General features: G+C 40.7%; 1 protein-coding gene and 1 long non-coding RNA gene across 2 annotated transcripts in view; both read right to left on the bottom strand.

Annotated features, from left to right (window-relative positions):
- Positions 1–3,124, bottom strand: part of LOC142758014 (uncharacterized) — a 77,540-nt gene extending 74,416 nt beyond the window's left edge. Inside the window, exons 1-3 of the mRNA XM_075860667.1 lie at positions 3,031–3,124; positions 1,301–1,352; positions 1,085–1,185 (exon numbers count right to left, since the gene is read on the bottom strand). Of these exons, the coding sequence (XP_075716782.1) occupies positions 1,085–1,185; positions 1,301–1,352; positions 3,031–3,124 (247 nt within the window). The remainder of the gene's footprint in view (positions 1–1,084; positions 1,186–1,300; positions 1,353–3,030) is intronic.
- Positions 3,125–3,196: 72 nt separating this feature from the next.
- On the bottom strand, positions 3,197–21,627 carry LOC142742603 (uncharacterized). The gene is made up of 4 exons (XR_012881410.1): positions 21,570–21,627; positions 19,034–19,076; positions 13,740–13,818; positions 3,197–3,268 (listed from the first exon to the last, which is right to left on the bottom strand). It is a non-coding gene; the product is annotated as an uncharacterized LOC142742603 (long non-coding RNA).
- Between the last annotated feature and the right edge of the window lie 1,470 nt (positions 21,628–23,097).

Below are 23,097 nucleotides of genomic sequence, written 5' to 3'. Positions count from 1 at the left end.
CTTCGCTTTCTCTCTATTTGATATCTATCATATAAGGAGAGGTCACTCCTTGGTTCCCGCGTCGTCTGGTGGCAATGCAGACCTGGTCTCTTCTGAGCAAGTCTGCTGGGGCTGAACGAAGCAAGCAGCGCGATGTAGTCATTGCGCCACTAGTGTCATTGAAAGGTGCTGATTGGCAAGGCGAAATTACTTGCCCCGTCAATCAGTGCCTTTCAACAATGGATGCGGCGCGATTACCTCATTACCTGCCAATTAGGGTAATTGTAAGGCGCTGAATGGTCAGGTGCCATTCAGCGCTAATGCATGTATTTGTACCTGCGTGCTATATACGCAGGTACAATTACTGCAAGAGGGGGTGGCTGTCACTAGCTACCGCTGTAGCAGCCATAACAACTGCTAACGGCGCCACCAGGCATAGGGGGGGACCGCATCGGCGGGCGGCACAGGCCGCCTCATGACGCGGGCCTCATAGCAGCCGCTACGGCTGCTACAGCGGTAGTTACGCTACTGGTTGTTACTGAAACCGTCAGACAGACACTCCTAATGCTGGACCCCTGATAAGACAAATTCATCTGAACATTAGAAGCAGCATATATGTGTCCAGACAGGTTTTACTCTCTATGGGTATGTTACTGATGTTCCTATACATAGTACTCCTATCTCATGGCAGATTCTTTCTAGAAACAAACATACAAAGCCGTGCTTCACTCACAGAACCTATTTTGCCTTTGTCATCATATTTATTTGTTCATTGCATCATATGTATTTTTTAGAACTTTGTTTTGTCTGAAAAAAAAATTATTTCATAATGCCAGCAAGCTATGATAAACTCTCAGAAAGCAGTCTAAGTTACATTAGACTGTCAACGCGCCTTGCTAATTGGTCAATGATCTTGATGCATATTGCCCCATCTGCACAGAATTTTGTTTTTTATTAAACACAGAAAACTTATTCTAATAACATTTATCGACTTCTATGATAGAAAAGAGAAAACAGAACTTTCTAGAGTTTTATAGGTTATGAACTAGACAGATTTTTTTATAATTATTTTTGGATATGTCTAGTGCGAAAGGAAATAATTTACCTGTATCCAGCATGTACGCATCACTGCAGTAAACTCCATCTGCTGAACAGCCTCCAAACATGTATATGTGTTGTCCAACAGTAGCAAATGCGTGGCCCAACCTTAATATAACACATTAATGCTATATTATTACTATAGTTTGGACAAAGACAGTTGTTATGTATTTATGATGATAGTAGTCATAATTTTTATCTGTAAAATAATGTAGATTCTTACCTTGCATCAGGCAATGAACCAGATGTTTTTACTGGCACCCACGTTTCCGACACTGAAATGTAATCATTGTTAAGAAGAAAATGAATAAAAATTTACATTGGTAAAGGATCAAAAACTAGGTTCTGTGCTGATTGGCTGAGAGGGATGCACTATTTTACATACAATGGGGTAGATTAATTAATACTGTCATAAAATAAGATACAACTGTGCACAATTTATAAGAATGGCATGCTTAATGATAAATTTGGTGCATCTAGCTAATTGCCACACACTTATCTCTCTTTTATGCCAACTCATGGCTGCCATATTTGACACCAGTATTTTGCGCAAAAAAAAATGTGCAGGTAATTAAAAAATCAAGTGCATTTTACTATTTCTTTTTTAGACACTTGTTAAGACTGTTGAGGAACATGGAAAAAGTGTCTAAAATGCATTAAAGATTTAGCACACGCCATGTAAGTCACTTCTGTGTCGCAATTTGAGCCTGAATTGTGGTGCATTTTTCTTCGTAAATTTCCTTGATCAGGAGTTTAGAGGTGGACACTCAGTGATTCCTGCTGTACCTGTTAGCTTAGATTGTTTAGAGAATCTGATAGATGCCTCTGTTTATCAACATTAAAGCGTATCTAACGTTTCAAGTGACTTTTAAGAATAAGCTGTAATATGTGTGTACATGAGTAATAACACTATTTCTAGCCATTATATGATATTTTTATTAGTTTTCCCCCCTGCAGGCTCTAGCACTAATACTCAGTTTTCTCTAAGATAGTTGGTGGAGCCTATCTGTTACGCTGAAAACACAGAAGAGGAGAATCATGCTCCCCTATCTCTACCACATATATAGAAGCCGTAGCAGCAGCATGGAGGATAATTAGCATTGTAGCTGTGAATCCAGCACTGGGGTTAATTATAACTCTTACTATGAGCAGTATATTATAGTTATATAAAAAATAGTTATATAAAAAATAATAAATAATTATACTGATGCTGTGAGCTGCTTATGAAGTAATACATCTCTTAGCATTTTGGTAATATGGAAAATAGTACAGTGCAACAGTCTGGCTATGCTGTGTAGGGAGACAGCACAGTGTTGACCCATATGGTCCCACTGCTCTCTTCTGCCTGCCAGTCATGTGGGGGTGAGTTGAATGTCCATCTATCAAGAGGGAAATTCAAGAAGCCACATCAATGAGGGAAGGAGAAGCAAACAGATCTATCATATGTTGATTTGGCCACTTTCAAAATAAAGAGCCATCAAGAACTGAAAAATCTGCTTACATGTGGAACTATAGGGATGATTTTCAGTGTTATGCAAAATTGATAGCTAAGGTCATGTGTATAAAAATGTCTAAATATCATTCTGATACACATTGTATTGAATATTGTCTCTGAATTGTCCCCTCCTTATACTGAAAGTAGAAACTGATTCTAGTACAACAAACATAGCAAAGATCTTTTGTTCTTGTTTCACCTCAGGCTCACTGGCATTCACCTTGACCTCATAATTAATTGGAATAAAGCATTAAAGTAATGGAAAAATATATAACTACAGATAAACATACAAGTTCTATAAGGCACAATACCTGTGTTAAACATGTGCAGGTCATCTACAACTTTTCCATGGTAGATACCACCAAAAACAAAGACATTTTCACCAACTGTGGCAAGACTATGGCTCAATGTTTGAGGAGCAGCTCCGTTCGTTTTTAATTTTTCCCATTTTAATGTACCTGAAATGACCACAATAAATATAGAAACAGGCCAGGATAACCCTAGAGATTTCTGAATCACATCACCAAAGCCAATAATTTTAGGTTTAGACATAAATATTTGCTACAGGCACTGAACAAAAACATCCACACCATTTAACGGTTCTTACCCAGGTCAAATGAGTATATCCCTGGTAAACATTCAACAGCACCTTTGTCATCGTGACCTCCAAATAAAAAGATTTTCTTTCTCACAACACTGTAAATAATGAAATTGAATGTTGTTTGTAGCATCAAACTTTAAGTAGTATTTAAAGGTGAAGATCAAGTCCATAAAAAACAACTTTATTCAGGTTGTTTTAAAGCGTAACTAACTTTTCAGGTGACTTTTCAGAATAAGCTGGCATATGTGTGTACATGAGGAATAACAATATTTCTGGCCATTATATGAGTTGTATATGGCATTTTTTTTCAGTTTTCCCCTCTGCAGGCTATATTTTAATTCTCAGTTTTCCCTGAGCTAGTGGCCAGAGCCTAACTGCTATCATCTCTTCTATACACTGCACACATAGAGAAGAGGAGAATCCTGCTCTGCTATCTCTATTGCATATATAGAAGATGCAGCATGGAGGACATTGTAATGGGCAATGTAGCTCGGAATCCAGCACTGGGGTGAAATATAACACTTACTAGAAAGCTGCAGCATTTTTGTGTCTCTCTGTCTCTTTCTTACTCTGCTCCATCCTTCCCCTTCCCTTTCCATAGACTTCTATGGCAGCTATAATCTGATCCCTCAGTGAGGTGATAGTAAATTCAGAGTGATTGAACAGTTAGGAGGGAGAGGGGCTAAAAAGAGCCTGATAAGTGGAGGAAGATGCATTTTGTAAAACAGAATTTTAGGATTTAAACAATTTCCTTTTTTATTTTGTCTTTATGCCTTTACCCCTTTTTACAGTGTGTGTGTGTGTGTGTGTGTGTGTGTGTATATGTATGTATGTGTGTGTATGTATATATATATATATATATATATATACACGTATACATACACAGTTAGGTCCAGAATTATTTGGAGAGTGACACCAGTTTTGGCATTTTTTTTTTTTTATTCTTTATTTTCATGACCTAAAAGGTCCATTTTACAGAGCAAGAGGAATTCACAGTATGAGCTAAACACAAAAAATGGTTATAAACCATACCTAATAGAAATCCCAAAATATGCAATCCATATATGGCACGGTGCCGTTTCGGAGAGCAATAATTCAAAAAGAAAAAAACAAAAAATATTTTCCAAAACATACCAGGCACTCTTTGGGATAAGAATAATTTTGTATAAATTTTTATTAAATTCCATATACAAATATATTTTAAAGATTTTTCATATATAAATATATCTCTTTCCTCTTTTATCCATAATACAAAGATTTTTTATAGGAAAAGAAAAGGGTTTGAGAAAACACATTTGTTTCAAACTAGATGTACATAATTTAAAAAAATGTCTCCTGGCCAGGATACCAACACAGACTTTTATAACATTACTTCCATTAATTTATCCCCCTCTAAACACAATGACATGTCATGATGAGATATCTAGGTAATAGGTGTTCTATACATAAGCCATAATCAGACCCATATAATAGATTAGCTATAAGAACCGGTTCTGAAGATTTTTTATCCAGACACCATTGGTCTCCGTTCACACTTGCACTTTTTTCTTTTTACTCCTTCTTTTCTAATTTTGATCCGAAACCAACAGAGACAGTTCCTCTTGTATGATAGCAATGCAATTGTATATAAGGGGTTAAATATTCATCTTTAAATCTTCCTATACTCGGGGGCAGCCGAGATTTCACCCAAAGGTGAGCAAATTTAAGCAATGGAGCACGCTCCTACATTTAAGAGTCGGAATCCTGCTATGCTGGTATCCACGTTAATTTTTTATTCAGACACCATTGGTCTCCGTTCACACTTGCATTTTTTGCTTTTTCCTCCTTCTTTTAGAATTTTGGTCCGAAACCAACAGGAGCAATTCCTCTTATATAATAGCCATGCAAATATAGATAAAGAGTTGAATACTCTTGAATTCATGCCAATGATGAGATTGAAGGGGTGAAAAACCCGATTGATATATTTCTAAAATCTGCCTTAACCCTACAATTGCTCCAGGAGGAGGAACATATTGAAAAAGAGTGAACTTTCAGTCCACCTTGAGTTGCGAGATCAACATAAAGATGAGTATTCAACTCTTTATCTATATTTGCATATATAAGAGGAATTGCTCCTGTTGGTTTCGGACCAAAATTCTAAAAGAAGGAGGAAAAAGCAAAAAATGCAAGTGTGAACTGAGACCAATGGTGTCTGAAATGGTGTCCGACTCTTAAATGTAGGAGCGTGCTCCATTGCTTAAATTTGCTCACCTTTGGGTGAAATCTCGGCTGCCCCCGAGTATAGGAAGATTTAAAGATGAATATTTAACTCCCTATATATAATTGCATTGTTATCATACAAGAGGAACTGTTTCTGTTGGTTTCGGATCAAAATTAGAAAAGAAGGAGGAAAAAGAAAGAAGAAAAAAAGAAAAAAGCGCAAGTGTGAACGGAGACCAATGGTGTCTGGATAAAAAATCTTTAGAACCGGTTCTTATAGCTAATTTCTTGTATGGGTCTGATTATGGCTTGTGTATAGAACACCTATTACCTAGATATCTCATCATGACATGTCATTGTGTTTAGAGGGGGATACATTAATGGAAGTAATGTTATAAAAGTCTGAGTTAGTATCCTGATTGCTTAAATTTGCTCACCTTTGGGTGAAATCTCGGCTGCCCCCGAGTATAGGAAGATTTAAAGATGAATATTTAACCCCTTATATACAATTGCATTGCTATCATACAAGAGGAACTGTCTCTGTTGGTTTCGGATCAAAATTAGAAAAGAAGGAGTAAAAAGAAAAAAGCGCAAGTGTGAACGGAGACCAATGGTGTCTGGATAAAAAATCTTCAGAACCGGTTCTTATAGCTAATCTCTTATATGGGTCTGATTATGGCTTATGTATAGAACACCTATTACCTAGATATCTCATCATGACATGTCATTGTGTTTAGAGGGGGATAAATTAATGGAAGTAATGTTATAAAAGTCTGTGTTGGTATCCTGGCCAGGAGACATTTTTTTAAATTATGTACATCTAGTTTGAAACAAATGTGTTTTCTCAAACCCTTTTCTTTTCCTATAAAAAATCTTTGTATTATGGATAAAAGAGGAAAGAGATATATTTATATATGAAAAATCTTTAAAATATATTTTTATATGGAATTTAATAAAAATGTATACAAAATTATTCTTATCCCAAAGAGTGCCTGGTATGTTTTGGAAAATATTTTTTGTTTTTTTCTTTTTGAATTCACAGTATACAAAAAAAAAAAAAAAAAAAAAAAAAAAGAATATAAAAACAATATACATGGGAAATGAAACTGTTCAGTAGAGCATTCTCACGTAAGGTGAGTGAGAAGATTTTCAGAAGTCAAATAACAATTGGAGTAAACGTCTAAAGAAACAAGACCAATATAAGGAGGAGGAAGGAGGAGGCAAAGAGGAGGATGAGAAGAGAGGAAGGAATGTAGTACTACATAGTGAGGCATGCCACGTCGCCACGAAAGTACCTCAACCGGGTTTTTGGTCAAGACTTATCACCCGAAGGATGTCTTTGTATGAGTCAGAGCTCTGAAAGATAATCCATGGAGCCCATGTTTGGCAGAATTTATCATGTGAGTCATTGATAGTGGAGGTCAAGTCTTCCATATGCATGAGGTCATTGACCTTGGAAATCCAGAGGGACAGAGCAGGAGGAGAAGAATTTTTCCATTTTAATGGAATGCAATGACATGCTGCCATCACTAAAAAGTGAAGCAGTGAACGTTTATATATAACAGGAATGTCGCAGTGATAGAGGAGAAAGAAAGCTGCATCCAGAGGAATGACTGTATCTGTGACCTCGCGGATCACCTTCTTAACTCCATCCCAATACGGCACAAGAAGAGAGCAGGACCAAAAGGTGTGGAGGAAGGTACCATTCTCCAATCCACATCTCCAACAAAGGGGAGATACTGTAGGGAAGAAGCAGTACAGACAAACCGGAACCCTGTACCAGCGAGATAGTAGTTTTAAACTAGCTTCTTGATAGCGAGAACTGATCGAAGTCTTGTGGGCCAGAGTGAGGATGCGTTTTCGTTGTGTAGTTGAGGGAAATGTTCAAATCAGCCTCCCATTGTGAGAGGTAGTTAGGGGAGGGAGATCAGGGGGATTCTGAAGTAGAGTGTAAATTTTCGACAACGTATGTCGAATCAGATCAGATCCAACACATAAATCTTCCAAAGGTGTCCTGTTCGTTTGACATAAAGAAGGGGACGAAATGGAGGAACAAAAATGTTGAAGTTGAAGGGATCTCCAATGACCTAAGCGCTGAAGGTCAGGTAACTCAGACAGGTCAGAAATAGAGAGCCAGTCCGCACCACTCAGGAAATGAGCTGCTCTAAACTTGCCTGAGGTGAACCAGGATCGAAGACTGGGTCTGTCAGACCTGATGGGAAAAATGGGTTCGCCAGAATGGGATACATTGAGGAGTGAACTGGGATAAGAGATGACCTCACTGAGGAGATGGAGCAACATAGCAGAGTAGGGCCAATAGTAGGCTGTTGGCGAAGAGGTTTGAGTTGATTACGGTCCAACCACGGGATGACAGCAAGGGGAACCTCAGAGACACTTTGTTCCAAACACACCCACGGTTTGAAGAGAGCGTGTCTGCACCAATCGACTACCCACGAGAGGTGGGATGCAATATGGTAAGTTCTAATATCAGGAAATGCTAGGCCCCCTGACTCCTTAGTTCTACACAGAAGTGTGCGTTTGAGTCTAGAAGATTTGTCATTCCAAACTAATGATATTTGCAGGGAATTGACCGATTTGAAAAACGATATTGGGATGGCTATAGGGAGGGCCTGGAACAGGTTTAAGATCCTGGGAAGGATGTTCATTTTGAATATGGTGCATCGTCCCATCCACGTGAAAGTACCTTTCGTCCACCTAGAGCAGTCCAACTTTATGTCGGCAAGGAGAGGAGGGAAATTTATGCTGAATAGGTTTTTCAAGTCAGCTGGGATGTTAACCTCGAGATATTTGGGGGCTACCGAGTTCCATTTAAAGCTAAAGGAGTGTTCTAAGGTAGGTAAGAGAGGGGAGGGGAGGAAGATGTTCATAGCTTCTGATTTAGAGAGATTTATTTAGAAATTAGACAGTTTAGAAAATTGTTGGAATCCTGCATCAGGTTTGGGAGGGATATGGATGGGTTGGTCAAAAAAAATAATACATCATTCGCATATACCGCAACCTTATCCACCGTAGCACCCACTTTCAGCCCTTTAATGTCAGGGTTTGCTCGAATATAACGAAGAAAAGGCTCCAGGGTCAGAACTAAAATGAAAGGGGATAAGGGACAACCCTGTCTGGTCCCGTTGTGAATTGAAAACCCATCTGAGAGGATACCGTTTTCAGACTCTAGCAGAGGGGCAAGAGTACAAGGACATTATCCAGCCCATCAAGTGGGATTTAAGGCCAAGTAGGAGAAGGGTTTCTTCCATGTATGTCCAATTGACTCTGTCAAATGCTTGCTCAGCATCTGTGGACAGGAACATGAGTGGTATATTAGATACCTTAGCCTTGTGGATAAGGTTAATTGTCTTTGTCGTGTTGTCACGTGCCTCTCTACCTAACATGAATCCAGCCTGATCCGTGTGAACGACATCCCCCAGCAACGATGCCAAACGTACAGCAAGAATCTTTGCAAAGAGCTTGATGTCTGTGTTGAGAAGAGAAACTGTCTGTAACTTGCGCATTGTGAGGGGTCTTTACCGGGTTTAGGAATCACTGCTATGTGTGCCCTAAGTGCATCAGAGGGGATGGTTGATTAAGTGGAAAAAGAGTTGAAGGAATTTAAGAAATGTAGAATCAAAGCATCAAAAAAATTTTTGTAGTACGGTAACGTAAATTCCGTCAGGACCGGGAGCTTTGCCCGACTGAGAATGTTTGAGGGCATAAGACGGCTCCTGCAAGGAAATTGGAGTTTCCAAGGCAGTGAGATTTTCTTCCAATAAGGAGGGAAAGCCAGAGTTTGCAATGTAGGTTTTAATCGGAAGTTTCTAGAGAGGGTGGCTGGATTAGTGGAGTCAGTGTTATACAAAGAGGCGTAAAAGTCGCGAAATGTGGAGGCTATGTCTAATGGCAAGTGGGCACGAGGGCGGGAAGGAGGAGTTATAAAGGGTATATAAGTATGTGTTTGTTGAATACGCAGTGCTCTAGCGAGAGATTTACTGCATTTGTTTCCATACTCATAAAAATGCAGTTTACATTTGGATAATGTAGCTTTGGCTGTAACGTCTGTGGTCTCTGACCACGAACTCCTTCCGTCTGGTCGACGCCCTTCTCTCCAGAGATGTCTGCACATAAGGCCGTCCTGTTCCACAGTGGCCACCAGGGTGCGCTCGTGAGCTCAGTCAGCCTTGGAGCGCACACTGGTGTGAGATTGAGCTGATCGCTTCTAGAGCACCCTGGACTATAAGAAGGGCTCTGCCCCTTCCTATCTTGCCTGAGCCTTGTTGCCGTTATCCTAGTATGTCTATGCAAATGGTCTCCTAGTGTTTTCCAGTTCCCAGTTTTCCTTGTTCCTGCTACCTGTAACCTGTATCCCGTGCTATCCTGGTTAAGTGCTGTGTTGAGCTGAAGTCGTGCTGTGCTGTGTTCCACGCCTGTCCTGCTACACCACGCCTGACATCTGCCTGCTGCCTAGTCCCAGCTGAGCCTGTCTTGCTACTGTCTGAGTTACCACAGGTACACTATACGAACTATAGACTGTGACCTGTGTGGTGTTGGCCAGCTGCCATACCATCAAGGCGGTACGGCCCAGTGGATCCACGTACCCCTCGTGACATTGGCCTTGGACATCAGGAGGGTTCTAAGGTCTTCCCGTTTCTGGAGTAGAGATATCTTACAATCTGGATCGCGGGAACGTTTATGAGAGGTCTCTAGAATCTCAATCTCCGATAGTAGATGGGTGATGGCTGTGGAGCATTCCTTTTTCAAACGAGCGCCATGTTTGATAAACGTACCATGGATGACACATTTATGGGCTTCCCAAATTACGCGTGGGTTAGTATCGTCTGTGGCGTTGAGTGTAAAATATTCCTCAATTGAGCGTTGGATATCAGATGTGGCTGCCGAGTCACTGAGAAGGGAGGGATTCAGTGTCCATTGAGACTGATGAGGGAGCGGGGAATGAAAAGAAAGGACCAATGTGACGAGCGCATGGTCAGAGAAGGTGATCGTGTCAATGTCCGCAGATTTGAGGGAATGGAGAGAATGATGTTTGATAAAAAATAGGTCAAGTCTGGAATAAGTATCATGTGGTGGGGAATAGAAAGAAAAATCCCTATCTGACGGGTGTAGTAAACACCAAGTGTCAATGAAATTCTGGTCATGAAGGGACCGTTTGATACGGCAAAGTTGGGAAAGCAAAATCGACGACGATCTGCTAGAGACATCTATAGTAGGATCCAATGCAACATTGAAGTCCCCGCCCAGGACAATGGTACCCTCCCCGAATGCCTCAAGGGTTTCTAAAAAGCTAATAAGAGCCGTACCTTGACCCACATTGGGTAAGTATAAAGAGGCAAAGGTGGGAGGCAACAGAGCCCTTAAGTAGAAGCATTCGCCCCATGCCATCACTGCGAGACTCTAGAAATTCTCATGGAAGGGAACGTGAGAGGAGGATACTCGTCTCCCTGGATTTCGGGTCAGGCGTGTAACTATGATAAGCATGGGGAAAGCATAAGTTGGACAATTTGAATGGTTTCTGTTCACATAAGTGAGTTTTTTTAAAGAACGCAACATACAGATGTCTACTTTTTAACAGATTCAGAAGGATGGATCGCTCTCCAGGGCTATATAAGCCCTTAACATTCAACGAACCTATCAGCAGATCCGTCTGTACGTGACGCAGCATACCTGCAGAGAAAAGGGAGAGAAAAAGAGTGAAAAAAAGGGGGGTGGGAGTTGAGAGGAGGGGAGGAGAATAGGAAAAGTAAACGGAAAATGAAAAGCTAGGGGAACAAGAAGTTTTGCCATTTTAGCTGTTTACCAAAACATATTAAATTATGTTATATAATCAATACGGGCTAAAAGTGCATAATCTCAGCTTTAATTTGAGGGTATTCACATCCTAATTTGAGGAAGGGTTTAGGAATTACATCTCAAAAGCTATTTAATGGGCTGCATGGGCTATTCCCTCATTAATCCATCATCAATTAAGCAGGTAAAAGGTCTGGAGTTGATTCCAGGTGTGGCATTTGCATTTGGAATCTGTTGCTGTGAACCCACAACATGAGGTCAAAGGAGCTCTCAATGCAAGTGAAACAGACCATCGTTAGGCTGAAAATAATGAAGAAATCCATCAAAGAGATAGAACAAATGTTAGGAGTGGCCAAATCAACAGTTTGGTACATTCTTGACAAAAAAAAAAGAAGAGCGCACTGTTGATCTCGTGAACTCCAAAAGGCCTGGACGTCCACGGAAGACAACAGTGGTGGATGATCGTAGAATTCTTTCCAATGTGAAAAAAAAAACCTTCACAACAGCTGCCCAAGTGAAGGACACTCTCCTGGAAGTAGGTGTATCAGTATCTAAGTCTACTATAAAGACAAGACTTCAGGAGAGCAAATACAGAGGGTTCACCACAAGGTGCAAACCATTAATCAGCCTCAAAAATAGAAAAGCCAGATTAGACTTTGCCAAACAACATGTAAAGAAGCCAGCCCAGTTCTGGGACAGCATTCTTTGGACAGATGAAACCAAGATCAACCTGTACCAGAATGATGGGAGGAAGAAAATATGGAGAAGGCTTGGAACGGCTCATGATCCAAAGCACACCACATCCACTGTAAAACATGGTGGAGGCAGTGTGGTGGTATGGGCATGCATGGCTGCCATAGGCACTGGGTCACTAGTGTTTATTGATGATGAATTCTGAAGTGTTCAGGGATATGCTTTCTGCTCAGATTCAACCAAATGCAGCAAGGTTGATTGGATGTCGCTTCACAGTACAGATGGACAATGACCCAAAACAACCCAGGAGTTTTTTTAGGCAAAGATCGAGCATGCATTTCACTTGCTTAAGATAAAACTTAAGGCAGAAAGACCCAAGCAATAACTGAAGACAGCTTCAATAAAGGCCTGGCAAAGCATCACAAAGGAGGAAACCCAGCGTTTGGTGATGCCATGGGCTCCAGAATTCAGGCAGTCATTGCCTGCAAAGGATTCTCCTCAAAGTATTAAAAAAAAACATTTTATTTATGGTAATGTTAATTTGTACAATTACTTTTGAGCCCCTGAAATGAGGAGGCTGCGTAGAAAAATGGTTGCAATTCCTGAACATTTCACAGGATATTTTTGTTCAACCCCTTGAATTAAACCTGAAATTCTTCACTTCAATTGCATCTCAGTTGTTTCATTTCAAATCCAATGTGGTGGTGGCATGCAGAGCCCAAACTGTGAAGATTGTGCCACTGTCCAAATAATTCTGGACCTAACTGTGTGTGCATATATATATATATATATATATATATATATACACACACACACACACACACACACACACACACACACACACACACACAGTTAAAGACTGTATGGCCAGAAGTATATAGACATCTCTGTTGAGTTCGGGTGTTTCAGCCAAGCCCATTGCAATCAGCATCATCCACTTCTCTTCGTTACCACCCAGCTTCTGGCATTGCACAGACACACAGCGTGTCCTTGCGAGATCACGCTGTGACGTCACTCACTTCCTCCCACAGGAACTTCATCGCGTCGGATGAGCGAGGACACGCTGTGTGTCTGAACTGCCAGAAGCTGGGTGGTAACGAAGAGAAGTGGATGATGCTGATTCGTCAGCATCATACACTTCTATTCACAACGCCCAGCTAGTAAAACAAGTAAAAACGTCCAGATGTACACACACAATACACGCCCACTTGGACATAACTTTAAACATGCCCAGTTGTACTTGAGAAAGGCTCATTTGCATAAATATAAAAATGGTCATAACTTGGCCAAAAATGCTCGTTTTTGAAAAAAAACAAAACTTTACTGTTATCTACATTGCAGCGCCGATCTGCTGCAATAGGAGATAGGGGTTTGAAAATCTGGTGACAGAGCCTCTTTAAGAGCTTAGTGCCCTAACCCTTTTCCAGCTCCATTACATAATAGTACATCATGGCAAATAGTACATCACAACATAAGAAAAAATAATCCCGAAAAACAATGGCGGAATTGCTTTTTTTCCCCATTATACCCACTAAAAAATATATAAAAGTTAGTCAATCAGTTGTATGTACCCCAAAATAGTAACAATGAAAAATATAACACCACCCGGAAAAAAACAAAGAAAAAGAAAAATTTTACTAAATACTTGATAATTCACTTGGCTATCTTTGACAATGTTCCTTTCCATGGACACTAGGTAAGATTTTGTGAAACAATTTAATGGATCAATTTTGAAGACGAATGTAGGTAATCAGATAAAATGTAGAATTTACATTTATGATATCTGTGGATTTGTACTTATTCACTAACTAATGAGTATGAAACAAAGAAAAACTTCTTAAACTAATCATATATAATACTTACAAAATGTCATGGCCCTCTCTGGGGGTTGGTATGTGGCCAGTCTGTGGGATGAGTTCCCATGTTAGATCATTGGGTGTAACTGTTGAATAAATTATTTTACCCAATTATAACAATTGTACAGCATTTTGTGCAACTTACACAACTAGATATGATCTTTTGTTTTGGTTTGATAAATAGATGTACTGTGTACATTTTTGCTCTTGTGATACAATATGGACATCACAGCCCTCTATTAAACTCATATTTGGTTGAGTAGCTACTCTTGGCTAAAGGGGTCCTTTAATATAAACATTGCTTTACTAGATTAACATCAAAAAGAGTTGCACAAAATACGTTACTAAAATCACAGCACCTTTTGCTATTTATTCTTAAGATGTGGGCAACAATTGTCATTCAAGAGATGAAGTAGGTGGGTAAGCACCTTATGTATTTATTGAATGGAGAGAAAGAGTTAATATAAGAAAGGATCATGCTTATTGAGTAGGCGATTGGCCGCTTATTCACCTCACTATGATCCCTTAGTTCTGAGGAGATATTTTTTTGACCCATCTTTGTAAGTTTGCACAGACCAGGCTTAGGTGTCATATATGCCAAAACGTCTTCTCCAGGTGACAGGAATCTCTGGTAACTACTATTAACCATTGATAAAGAAAAGGCAGTAGGTTCCAGCACTGATATCCACCTGGTATGTACGTATGATATAAAACTTTACATTCATTCAGCAAACACTACAATTCCACGGCGGTTTGTCATCACAGATCAAGGATTTTTTCATCCTTGAAAAATGTGAAATGGTTCAGTGACTCCCCATGGCTTTCTTGTGATGTAGTAGCTCTATATTCCAGCATACCCACACATGTAAGCTGTACAATCTCTATGTTATTACCTGGAACGATATAGATCATACACTAATCAAAGAAAATTTGGTCATGACGGTAGAATTATCTTGACCAGGATTATTTCTCCAGAAGATAGGAGCCTCTGGGGAATGGGGGCCATTTTCTCCCCTCCTTTAGCAAATATTTCTATGGCTATATGGAAAGAGAATTTTTTTCTAAATGTAGATAATCAATTCCTCTGAATACTTCTTGCTCCAGATGCCTCCATGCATGGATCCCACGTCATATTTAATGGATTAAGTTAGGTGACCTGACCACCTTTTCCTTTTTTTGTTTACTATTAAACGGGGTCCACTACATTCAGTGCCACAATAAACATTTTTGTCTACTCCGCATAATTCCATGAGGTTATTCCCCAAGATCAGAAAATTAACAATGTGGATACCAGTTTCCTGGGGTGTACGTAGGATTATATCAAGGTTTTTTTTTCTTTAAATTCATTATGAAGCATTAGTTAAACTCAGTTTTGCACACTGATCTTCCCCTCATTCTCATAGCTCCTACAACAGCAGGCTGAGCAGAGACTACGGCCGTCGGTTATCGGGGAGAAAGATTCCTAAACTACTTTGCTCTATTTTCTCCCAAATACGGTCAGCCACATACTCTGCTCAAAAAGTCTGTTGCACTGTGTAGCCTGCCATGCCTGTCCTTATGCTGCGTAGTAGCAGCAGCAGCAGCAGCAGCAGTAGCAGTAGCAGTAGCAGCAGCAGCAGTAGCAGTAGCAGTAGCAGTAGCAGCAGCAGCAGCAGCAGCAGCAGCAGCAGCAGTAGCAGTAGCAGTAGTAGTAGTAGTAGTAGTAGTAGTAGTAGTACAGAGAATGTGACTGCCGCAGTTCGGGGAGAAAGCCAGACGCATCCTCTTTTAGTGGAATCGTTCATTTTGCTGTTTCTTCATCCGGCACAGACTACCAAGAGTCTGATGTCTAGACATCTTTGCTGCAGAGTTTGCTGTCTAGACATCTTTGGCTCCTCCCTTTTCTAGAACCCTCCCCACCTTTCCCCAACCCTCTGCAAAAATTTCCCATTCTGCTGCTTTACCAGTACTATCCTGCTGATTCTCCAAATACTGCTTCCCACTGCTACCCCAGGTGCCCCATGACTATAGTAACCTCCCATAAAATAGTGCCCCTTAGTGCTCCTACACAGTAATAGTGCTATTTTAGTGCCTCTACACAGTAACAGTGCCCCCCCATGTGTCCACACAAAGTAATAATGCCCACAACACAGTATAGTGCCCCCCACAATTTAATGGTTTCCTCTTAGTGTCCTCCTCACAGTAACAGTACCCTGTAGTGCCCTCCCCACAGTAACAGTGCCCATTTAGTGCCTTTCTAACAGTAATATTGCTCACTTAGTGCCATACTCACAGTAATAGTGCCCAGTTACTGCTCCTACACATTGATAGTGCCCCCTTTGTGCCCCCACACAGTTAAAATGCCCCCTTAGTGTCCCCCACACAGTTAAAGTGCCCCCTTAGTTCCCCCACACATTGAGCACCTAACCCCATTCCCACAATAAACGGAGCAGCTCAGGATACAAGCCTTTTCTAGCCGGTCACCCGCTTTGTCAGTGGCATGACACAGGCAGCATCGATGACTACCCCACATCGTGGCAGCCTGCGTCGAGTTCCCTGTGCCTCGCAGGCAGCAACTTGCAACCTTTGAGAGGGTGTGGTGGGGTAGGGCCATAGGATTCAATTGTATCTGCATCCTGGAAGCCGATACAATTAAAAGGGGTGTAAACCCCCCCCCCCCTTGCGTACATCCCTGCCAGTTACGTAACATTTCATAACACCAATTATAATTATATTTATACATTTTGGATTATTACCATTATCCTAGTGGCCAGAAAAATTCTGACGAATTTGGTATGTATGTCTTTTGTGCAAAATAATCTACGAGGCTGTAGGTCAAGAGTGTCTGTAAGCAATGCAACTGCACCTGAATTACCTTTCAATGTTGGCTACATTGAATTATGAAATTCAGTAATTCAGTATTGTGTCTGTCCAGAGCAAAAGCAAAGCATTTAGTAATGAAAGGTATTTTCTAGCTTGGGTGTAAATAGGGCTGGGCGATTTTGGCAAAAAATAAAATCTAGATTTTTTTTCAACCCTATGAGCGATTTTCGATTTGAATCTCAATTTTATTATTACTATTAAATAAACTGAAAAAAACACTGCCCCTCTCCCAGGTAGTGCCACACAGACCCCTCCCAGGTAGTGCCACACAGCCCCCACTCTCAGGTAGTGCCACACTGTCCCCCCTCCCAGGTAGTGCCACAAAGCCCCCCGTCCCAGGGAGCGTCACACAGACCCTCTCCCTGTAGGTAGCGCCTTTGGGACTCCCTCTAGGAGTGGAATCCCCAACCAGAGCATTGCCGACGCTCTCGCTGGTGATTCCGCTTCAGGAGGAGCCCCTAATGTCAGGGGCAACCCCAGAGCTATAGTCCCGGGCAGAGATCTACTGGCACTCTGCCTGGGATTCCTGCTCTGCTCCTTACATCACTACCCATATATGGATAGTAATGTCCGGAGCAGAGTTTGAAGTCCTGGCAGTGCGATAGTAAAGGCTCTGCTCCGGTATTCGGGCTCTGGGGAAGCCCCTGACGTTACTGTCCATATATGGATAGTAATGTCAGGGGCAATCACAGAGCAAAAGTCCCGAGCAGAGCACTACTAGGACTCTGTCTGGGACACTGCTCTGCTCCTGACATCACTGTTCATATATGGACAGTGATGTCAGGGCTTCCCCAGAGATGCTGTCCCGGAGCAGAGCCGCTTCCTTCTCCCCTACTGACATCACTGTCCCTATATGGACCGTGATGTCAGGGGCTTTGGCACCAATCTTAGTTTACATTGTCCCACTCATCCCTTTTCTGAATGATCTACCGCCATTGGCTGGCAGCATATGACTTCATAAGCTGCCAGCCAATAGATGATTAACAGATGAGTACTGCGGAGGAGGTGGGAAGAGACAGCAATGTTGCGTCCTGTGTCTCCTCTCTCCTTACTGAGTGGATGGAATGGTGGCCAGCGTCCGAGGAGGGGAGCAACAGTGGTAAAAGAGCGACTCCATTTTAGTCACAGGTGACGATGCGCTTGGGCAAAGCTTCCTCCTGTAGCTCAGCCAGACGGTGAGATTATTAAATCGATTCAACGATTCTGTAAAGGATCTGCCAGGCACAGCTTCTTTATCAATGCCCATAGGTAATCAGTCTGCACCTGCTTCTAGGTCTGTGAGACTGACTCCATCTTCCACCACTCAGGATGGCAGGCTTAGGAGTGTGAGAGCCTATCGCAGCCTGGCCAGACGGAGCTAGCTCCCGTCCTCTGTCTATTTATACCTGCCTTTCCTGTTCCTCCTTGCTTGTGAATCTTCTCTGTTGGTTTCCTGGCCCTGCTGCAGCTTCTTGTACTATTTGTCCCTGCTTCGTATTGACCCTGGCTTGTTGACTACTCTCCTGCTCTGCGTTTGGTACCTCGTGCTCTCCTGGTTTTACTCGGCTTGTTCACTACTCTTCTGCTCTGCGTTTGGCACCTCGTACTCGCCTGGTTTGACTCGGCTCGTTTACTACTCTTGTTGCTCACGGTGTTGCCGTGGGCAACTGCCCCGTTTCCCTTAGGTTCTGTGTTCCCTTGTCTGTTTGTCTGTCGTTCACTTATTGAGTGTAGGGACCGTCGCCCAGTTGTACCCCGTCGCCTAGGGCGGGTCGTTGCAAGTAGGCAGGGACTGAGTGGCGGGTAGATTAGGGCTCACTTGTCTGTTTCCCTACCCCCATCATTACAGATTCTGTTTAAAAACAGAATCGTCACACGACTCCAGGGCGAATTAATCAAATTAATTTGATTTGTCGCCCAGCCCTAGGTGTAAAATAGTCAAATGAAAAACTTTCCAATACACTGTATTCACCGTTTCTCCACCATTCCTGCACCGCAGGTTGTGTGTGGTATTGCAACTCGGTCATATTTACTTCAATGGAGCTGAGCTACAGTTCCAGGCACAAGCCTTGGACAGGTGTGGTGCTGTTTCTAGCAGAAAACAGACATGTTTCCCTAATTCTGTAAAAATCCTTTAATCGCTACCCATACAAAGATACTCAAACATAGATTAAGAAGCCCTGCTCCAAAAACGCAGTTTGGTGCAGTTATTTTTATTATATATATATATATTATTTTTTTTTGTAAAAACCTGGAGAGGATCCAAAAAAAGAAACCTAAGTTTTTCCTTTTATTCTTTTCCTCCATTTGGGATGCTCTCCCAGCTTTTGCTTATATAATAAATGTATTAAAAAACATTTAAAAAAGTCAGTAATTTACTGTCCGCATTATATAAAACGAGGTGTAACCAAACAAACCACAATTTTACATTTTATATATTATTGAGGAAGAAATTCTTACTTGTAAGCATGTAAAAGTCATTGACATAAACTGGCTTCTCATCCTATAAAAAAACCACAAATACATTAATTAGTTCTGAAAATATTTGAAATAACTTGGCAAATTGATACAATTCTTAAAAATATATGTGTTTTCAGCAAAAATAATATTGCCAAGAATATTTATAAAGAAAAAAACACAAATTTTCCTATGATGATGGTTTTTATATTGTAATTAAACCTGTTGTATATTGACGGCTAATAAACTGATTTCTGTAATGAATAATTTATTACACTGATTACAAGAAAAGAATATTACATTGTACAAATCCCTCATAAAACAATATTCGGATCGAGTAGAATAACTTTCTGCTTAGTCATCCAATGATCATAGATGATACTGTAGATTCCCCCAACCTCGGCCCTATCTTTCTATATTGGTACTCATCCATTGTAATCCCTTACCATTGTAATCTGTAATACTGTAAGAAGGGCGATACATGTAGATACAATATTATAATAAAGTGTATCCACATCTGGATATCCCAAAGATAATAATCACCTGTGCAATACCAAGGGAAGGCTTAAAATATGACCATTTTAGGGTACATGAGGGTACAAAGTTTGGAAACACTGCTTTGTTGGATCGGTGGGGTCGATTATACTACTGGGTCAAGCTGCTTTTCTTTATGTCACAATTGACCTCCACTGCCTTCGCCTTCGGCAGAGATCTTAGGACCCGCTTGTCTAACGTAAGGCACACTAATCAGGTCAGGTTATACTGTACTATTCTACTGTGAAACTTAACATAAAATGACTATATTATCAAACTATAATTACTTTTTCATACTCAATATAATATTCCTAAATATATGAGCAAAGAAGCATTTATTTTATCATATGTTTAAAGAATATGTCAGACACATTTGCCAGTGAAGCTTCTAATCCATGGTGCCCGGATAAAAATGAGATTTGTTCAACATCAGAGACCTCTATATAAAGGATCAGTCACGGAGGAACGTGATATTACAATTGCAATGTGATGGAAGATGACACTTACCAGAACTTTGCTGGAGGTTTTCCCACAAAAGACATCTCTGATATATCGATTTGATATGCATTAAATGTCTGATCCTGTTCCATGAAGAGGTTGCTTCTCATGCTCTCCATTAGGGTGAGCTCACTCGGCTGATTTTATGTATCCCATAGGCAATAACCTCTTAAGGACACGGCCAATTTTGGCCTTGAGGACCGATCTATTATTCTATATCTCCTCTTTGCATCCCGGCGCTCATAACGTTTTCATTTTTTGTCTGACATAACTGTATGAGACTTTGTTGTACTTTATGTATGTACCATTTTTTGGTACATTTACATTATCGTTTAATTTCTATAAATTGTTATTTTGGCAAAAATGTACAAAAAAAAGCAGACCCACTGCGGTTTTCGTTCTTTTTTTTACACCATACACTGACCATCATAAATAACATTATACATTTATTGTACAGGTTGTTACGGACGTGGCGATACCAGATATGTGTATATTATTTGATGTTTTGGGACTTATATTTTGAAAAGTTTATTTATTGTAACAAAAAAAATTATTTTTGTGTATTTTCTTTACTATTTTTTTATTTATTTAACAAAACGTGTTGATCGCGGAATTCAAGGGGTTATCGCCGGAGAAAAGAGGTTTCTCTTCTCTCCGCCGATAGAGCGGGGCTGTGGCTGTGTATTACAGCCGTTACAACCATTGCCCTGCTCATCATGGCGTGCGGACACTGGCTGTCGCACAGGACGAGAATACACGTCCTGATGCGCCAAGTACCCGCCGCTCAGGACGAGTATTCTCGTCCTGTGTCGGCAACCAGTTAAAGGTGTTTTCCAGCCCTAAGAAATTGATGGCCTATCCTGAGTATAGGACATCAATATCTGATAGGTTGGGGTCCAACATCCGCCTATCAGCTGTTTTGAAGGGGCCGCAGCACTGTGAATCACTGACACACTTATAGCGGTGGTCCACAGTATTACAGCCTTCTCCCATTCAAGTGTAATATAGCACATAGTAATAGATCAATATCTACACACATGAATATTTTTTTTTTAAATGGTTCAATTTTAAAAATGTTTATTTTTTCTTCGACAACAGAGGAATTTTATATTTAATTGTTGGACAACCCTTTAATAATGAAGTATTCATCTTTGTGACTACAGACTTTACCCACACTGTATGCTAAGAGACGAACATCTTGTAAGGAGTCAGTCATTTGGTTTAAAGCACCTGAGAACCAGCCGGTTGGGTATTTGTATTTAGCGTGCTTGAATTTGTAGGTTTGAACCTTTAGACCCCAGACTTTACACCCAACAAGAAGAGGAGTTTCATTATTAAATGAAGTGTTCAATTAGGTTTATGATTAATCAACAGTAAATAGCTTGAAAACATATGTGCAATAGTTATAGGCCATAGTAGATATTTCACGTGTTATGTGGCCAATATTGGACGTTTTATGTGATATTACAATTACAAAGTAATAAAGATGACAGAAAATGCCACTTACCAGAACTTTGTTAGTAGTGCAGCCTCCAAAGACAAAGGCAATATTGCCTGCGATTGCTAAAGAATGACCATACCTACATTTTGTATAACAAATACATAAACATATTTATTTATATATGAATGCAGCTATTCAAACACATAAGTCAAATATACACAGATAACATTGCTACAATAAAAATGTGATTTACATGTCCGAGACGCACCATCAGTCTCACTCGTGGTATCAGCTGGTCATCCTTTATTTTTCTAACTTTTTCAAATGTTCCTTGAATATATCTGTTTCTCTTTTATATTCATAGTGTTCATAGTAATCTAATGTCCTTGTCTGTTATTCTGACTAGTACTGTTTTGGTACTTTGACCCGGTTGTTTCCCATTTTAGTCTCTCCAGACGCCATTACCATCTGTCTCCCGGCTTGTTGCTACATTTCCTATGTGGTTTGAGGAGTAGAAAAAATCTACTGTGTAAATCATACCAATAAAATGTATTTTATACTAAATAATAACTTTTTTTTTTGCTAAACAAAATTTAATTACATAATGCGACAACTTTATTTACAAGTTTATTTTTTACTTATAATATATTAGCATACTTGTGTATGCTAAAACATTACACAGTGTCACAATAACACAGAGTTCTGTTAGGGCAACATATTGTGTGCCCTAACAGCAGGCTTACTAAGCAGACAGCCCTGGGTCCTTTCTAGGACCTCAGGGCTGACAGCCGAGGGTTCCCCAGTCTCCGATTGCATCACTGGGTTTCCGGTGATGCAATCAAAGAGTCAGGCGATAAAAGGGTTAAACAGCTGGGGTCGGAATTAAGTAAAAAAAAGTCTGTGTGTGTTCTCGCGGGAGGGAACACAGCGCAAGCCGCCCTGACACTGTCCGCAGCTGATTGGACAGTGTCAGGGCGGAGACATCACGCCCCCTTGCCTTTTAGTTAGTTAGAAACGTCCCATTGACTGTTCAGGGGCTTACTTACATATCGGGCGCCAAATATAACGGCACCGATATGTAAATAACGGAAGGAGTTAGAAAAATAATTTTACGTGAGACAGGGTCTGTGAAGCCTTTCCTATAACATGCTGCACTCAGCTGCACATGTTTGGGGAGGTGAAAGGTTCTCTTTAATCTGGGACGAAATCTGCATGTGTTACATGCAAATTTTGTGGCAGATTTTGATGCAGATTTTACCTTATGCATTGTAGGGGCTTGTACACACGTAACGGAATTGCTGAGTATTTTCCACATCAGAATTGCGGATGGAAAATACGTAGCAGAATACAATAGCAGCAAAGTGGGTAAGATTTAACAAATCTCATTCACATGCTGCGTAAGATATCCGACCAGAAATTCACCTGCTGTGCATATTTTTCGTACCGCAGCATTGTCAATTCCTGCTGCGGAAAGTGGACTGAATTGCTGCATTTTTCAGAGGAGATGTCTCTGTCTCCCAGCATTAAGAAAAACGCAGCACTAATACGTACCATTTTCTGCAGTAAAAACCGCAGGGAATGGTGCGTTTTTTCC

The sequence above is a fragment of the Rhinoderma darwinii genome, chromosome 1, assembly GCF_050947455.1.
Source record: "Rhinoderma darwinii isolate aRhiDar2 chromosome 1, aRhiDar2.hap1, whole genome shotgun sequence".
Lineage (NCBI taxonomy): Eukaryota > Metazoa > Chordata > Amphibia > Anura > Rhinodermatidae > Rhinoderma > Rhinoderma darwinii.
This window is presented reverse-complemented; position numbering and strand designations above follow the sequence as displayed.